This window comes from Limulus polyphemus, unplaced genomic scaffold, assembly GCF_000517525.1.
Source record: "Limulus polyphemus unplaced genomic scaffold, Limulus_polyphemus-2.1.2 Scaffold4343, whole genome shotgun sequence".
Lineage (NCBI taxonomy): Eukaryota > Metazoa > Arthropoda > Merostomata > Xiphosura > Limulidae > Limulus > Limulus polyphemus.
Genome location: NW_013669953.1, coordinates 64,281 through 69,538, shown reverse-complemented (window position 1 = coordinate 69,538; position 5,258 = coordinate 64,281). Strand labels below are relative to the sequence as shown.

General features: G+C 36.3%; 1 protein-coding gene across 1 annotated transcript in view; it reads left to right on the top strand.

Moving 5' to 3' along the window:
- The window catches only part of LOC106470994 (puratrophin-1-like), a 71,978-nt gene that overhangs the window by 16,159 nt on the left and 50,561 nt on the right, over positions 1-5,258 (top strand). The window contains exons 4-5 of the mRNA XM_022399633.1: positions 4,323-4,443; positions 5,066-5,165. Coding sequence (XP_022255341.1) covers positions 4,323-4,443; positions 5,066-5,165 — 221 coding nt within the window. The remainder of the gene's footprint in view (positions 1-4,322; positions 4,444-5,065; positions 5,166-5,258) is intronic.

Here is a 5,258-nt window from a genome sequence, read left to right as displayed (position 1 = left end):
CTGTCTGATTATTTGTATGTTTTTTTTCTTCAAAAATTAACGTTTCGTTTGGTTTTCAAGTTCAGACAACATTTATGTAGAATTGGCCCCCTGAATGTAAATTCTAGAAACAATGGTGTCGTTATGTTCGACAGTTAGTTTTAAAAATAAACTTCAGCGTAATTGGCTACGGAAAGAAACCAGGATTATATTTTGGTTTAAGACAAAATAGGCCTGATGGTTAGGGCGCTCGACTCGTTAATGTGCGGGTCGCGGGTTCGAACTACGTCACCGAACACGCTTGCCCTTTCTGCCGTGGGGGCGTTATAATATGACGGTCAATCCCATTATTCTTTGGTAGCCCAAGAGTTGGCGGTGGGTGGTGTTGGCTAACTGCCTTCCCTCCAGTCTATCACTGCTAAATTGGGACAGCTAGCCCTCGTGTACCTTTGTGCGAAATTTAAAACAAACCAAATCTATAAACTTGTATCCAAATTACACATTTGTTTTGAAAGAAAGAACTCGTTTTTGCATGAATTTAGCACGATTTGATACTCATTATTTGCTTTAACAGTTGAATTTATGTTCGCAAGCAACGAACAATCATAATCGTATACAATTCGAAACTTTGGTTTCTCATTCGGTATTCAAACAAACGGTTTTCAGTTTCATCAGCCGGAAGTTGTTAACGTTGTACACTACTGTCTTGTTATATGCATTATGCCTCCAGTAAAATGGGCGCTTTTGTATGTCGGAAATGTAACATAAAAAAAAACTCACGTATCTACTATCTGCTTCCTTATCCCGTCTACAGAGGGCGCTGCGTAACTCCGATATCTATTTCCTTATTCCGTCTACAGAGGGCGCTGCGAAACTCCGATATATATTTTATTATCCCGTCTTCAGAGGGCGCTGCGTAACTCCGATATATATTTCCTTATTTCGTCTACAGAGGGCGCTGCGTGACACCGATATCCATTTAAATCGGATGAATATTTATCTTAGGCTTAAAATGTTATCAAATTTATACTACAGTTCAGTTATTTGTTCTTTTCGCTCTCATTTTTCACTTAAGTGCAAAGTTACACAATGGGCTGTCTGCGCTGAGCCTACCGCAGGGATAGAATCCCAAAATTTAAAAGCTTTTTGTTGTAAAGATAATTGAGATTCATATTATTTTTTCCAAGCATTTTTGGAACAATAAGCGTGGGAAAAAAACCAACACATTTCTAGTTTATTTTAGCATTTCTTCTGCATATCCATTTTTTTTTCTCTGTGCATATCTGTCATAAATACCCCCAAAACAAACGTAATGTAAACTTGGTATAGTTGAAAAACGATTGCAGAAACTAATGGCAAGGGGGGGGGGGGTACATGAAACGTATCTTAGTGGCAAATATGTCTAAAATATAGAGCCCACTTAGCTCCCTTCTAATGGTTCAGCGGTAAGTCTGCAGGCTTACGGCGCTAAAAATTGGGTTTCGATACCCGTGCTGGGCATAGCACAGATAGCCCATTGCGTAGCTTCGTGCCTAACATCAACCACTTGGAGCTGGGGAGACGTCCCCCCTTTGTGTGACTTCTGGACGCGCTGTGTATAAAAGTAAATAGTTTCAAGGATCATATATATATATATATATCTAAATGAATGTTATAAAAGTGGGCATGATGGCACAGTGAAAACTCTAGTTTTATGGTACAGGTTTTTTAATCAGAGCACACAATATACTGTTTATATCTTTTGTTACTTTTAAATATCGGAATTCATTGTTTCATCGCTGTTAGCGATGTTTTCGGCCATAAACCTAATAATATCTTAGGAGGTTCGACCAGTTTAGGATATTTCGTTTAGTCCTAAATCCATATGCTAACCTAACAATGGAAAATAATCTTTATAATAAAGATATAAAAATGAAAATAAAATATCATAAAAAAAGATATGTTAGAAATTTAACTAATTTAACCATTTAGAAATTTTAAAGAATGTAACATTAAAAAAAACAGAGTATAAACATGCTACAACAGGCTGTAATGTGATGATATAAGGTGTGTATGTGAGACAGAATCCAGTTTACATCAGAGGGGAGGTAAACGTCTTACAGAGGACCAGAGACCGGTAATTACTATCATACATATCTTTTTACGACTTAAAAGAATATATAATAGAATTGTGGGTATATATATGTCTTCCCCTCGTTTCCCCCAGTTCGGAGCCTATGACAATACGAAGAATCTCATAACTATGGGGCGGAATGCACCTTCAAAGGCATACGAACAAAGCCCGAAGTTCAGTACCTGATCACAATACTGTTTCGTCTATCATCACATATAGACATGTATTCGAGGATCGAAGATAAAATTATCGATCATTTGAGGTTCTCAAGCCGTGATCAGTATCAGTAACGTTATATATATATATATATATATATCAAATTCTACCTTCAAAGTTAAACATCTTATTATCTATAGATCGTTCCACTAAAACTGGTGTCAAAACAATAATTCGCTTTTGTGCATCAAAAGGATACCAAGAAAACAAATTACTGGATCCGACTCGCGCGAGACAAAGGAGCCCTATCTGTTGCACGTGCTTTCTAATGACTACTTTCAGTACTTTAAGCAAGGCTAGAATTCAACCTTCTACGTCTCGCACCACGTGAAAACGCGACAATGGTATTTGATGCATCAGCCTCTTTACCCTTACAAAAGTCAAATTGATTTATTCGCTGCGTTTTTTTTTCCCTTTCTTTTTGTTGCCTTCTGATCACAGTTATTATTATAGTCGTGGTTTTGAAACCTGACTTCAATCTATTATTTAAATTTAGCTAAGGAATTTTCTGACCTTGTCGCTTCTCAGAAATATTAATAGTGATTCATACGTCGTACTTATGAAATAATCGTTTACGTAATTGTTGAGGTCGTGACTCAAGAATCATTTATCTTATTTAACTACAGAAACAAATATCGGTGAATCAGCTCTGTATTATGAAAAACTGTTTAAAATACTTAAAGGTTTTCCCTTTTTTTTAAACCCTAAAACTACCACTATATCCCAAATTCTTCATTGGATTTTAAATAGTTTTTTTTAAGGGAAACAAAATTATCTTTGCAGTTAAGCCTACTAATTACTGATGGAGTCCATTATGTATTTTACTTAGAAAATACACGACTTCACCCAGTTTTTTTTTTTTTCTTCTTCTTTTGGCGATGTTTTCGTATTTGGTGCTGTTATAGGCAAAAACATAATATTACTTATTATAATGCAATATGTAGATCCCTCTGGTGGTATAAATAAAATTGATAATTTGAGGCTTTAAAACCTCGTACACGGCAATTTCGTATGGCCCCAGCAGTTTGAACTGTGGATGCGTTAACAATGATAATTTAGTAAAGTTTAGTAGTTTGAACCATATATTAATGCTAATACAGTAAGACTTGGTAGTTTGGATAAACAATAGTAATACAGTAAGACTTAGTTGTTTGAACAATACGTTAAGTGGTAATACAGTAAGGCTTACTAGTTTGGATTAACAATAGTAATACAGTAAGACTTAGTTGTTTGAACAATGCATTAAGTGGTAATACAGTAAGGCTTACTAGTTTGGATTAACAATAGTAATACAGTAAGACTTAGTTGTTTGAACAATGCATTAACATTAGATTTAGTAATTTAAACTTTGCGCTCGCAATGCTAATACAGTAAGGCTTAGTGTCAATAATAGAATAGGTTTTTGAAGGATACACAATTTAATGTTCGTCTAAAACTGAAATATACTGCTTTTAAATAATGACCGAACTGTTTTCACATTAAATAACGAATATTATCAGTATCTTTTACTTATAAGAGCAATTAAACGTACATTTGGTATTTTTAGTTTTACCCTAATACTGGTAAGTTACAGCGATTAGTACGTTAAGAAAGAACCAAAACCCTAGCGCTTTTAACACGTGGACCAGTCTTCTATAAACTGGGAGTAAGCTGGGCTCTAAAATAAATCTTTCTACAAGTCTGTGAAGGGATTCTTGATTTGAAACCCTTGTTCGGTATTTCAGCCCCTGAGAGTCCTATCAACTATTATAACTGGGGTAAGCTTATTAACTGGAACAAATATATATGAAGTGACCTGAAATATCTGTGATTTGCGTTTCCAAGAGAAGACCCCCCCCCCTCGCTCTCCTCAGAAATACTGCTTTTGAAACAATTGTTATTACGACTAAAGAGAGCCCTCTATTGGCATAGCAAACCACTAAATATACTGTTTATAAAGGTGAATGTAAAGACAAAGGTTGTAAGTTGTGAGACACTGGATCGTAGTCACAAGAGCTTTCTGAATTATTTACAGGATCTCGTGACGTCACCGGCAGAAGTGTTGTCGTCATCGACTTATCTAGATGGCAGAGGCATTCTGAAATCACGGCGTCACAGGTGGCGCTGTTGTTGATGTATTTTCATACTATCCCTAAGTAAGTTTGTTTTCCTTTCTGATGTAATTTTTTTTGTTTGTTACCAACATCCAATCTAAAGTAGGAATATGTAGATGGTTATTTTTTTAATAATATCAAATAAATATAACATCCATTAATGACAAGAAAATAACAAATCAAATTAATTAAAAACCTATTCAATGGGCTATCTGTGCTGTGCTCATCACTGGTATCGAAACCCGGTTCTTAGCGTTATAAGCCACTGGAGGAGAGGGAGGGGCTAAAATAATCTACTGGTTGTTTTCAGGCCATTAATAATATCACAGACGCCCGGCATGGCCAGGTGGTTAGGGTTATTGACTCGCAATCTTCGGGTCGCGGGTTCGAATCCCCGTCCCACCAAACATGCTCACCCGTGAGGGCATTATAATGTGACGGTCAATCCCACTATTCGTGGGTAAAAGAGTAGCCCAAGAGTTTGCGGTGGGTGTTGATGACTAGCTGCCTTTCACTACTAAATTAGGGACGGCTTGCGCAGATAGCCCTCGTGTAGCCTTGCGCGAATTTCCAAAAACAATATCACAGACTAAATATAAAACAAAAATAAAGTTTCTACTTAATGATGTTTCTTTTGTTATTTTCTTTGTATCTCACATCTAAGGAATGAAGTGGCATGCCGAGGGTTTTTAGTAGTAGTAGACTGTCGAAAAGCTAGTGACGTTTACCTGACACTGCTGGACCAAGCTTTATGTTATGTACAGGTAAGATACTTCATTCAACTACCCGTGTGTGGCTTTTTATTTTTATTCAACTACCTGTGTGTGGCTTTTTATTTTTATTCAACTACCTGTGTG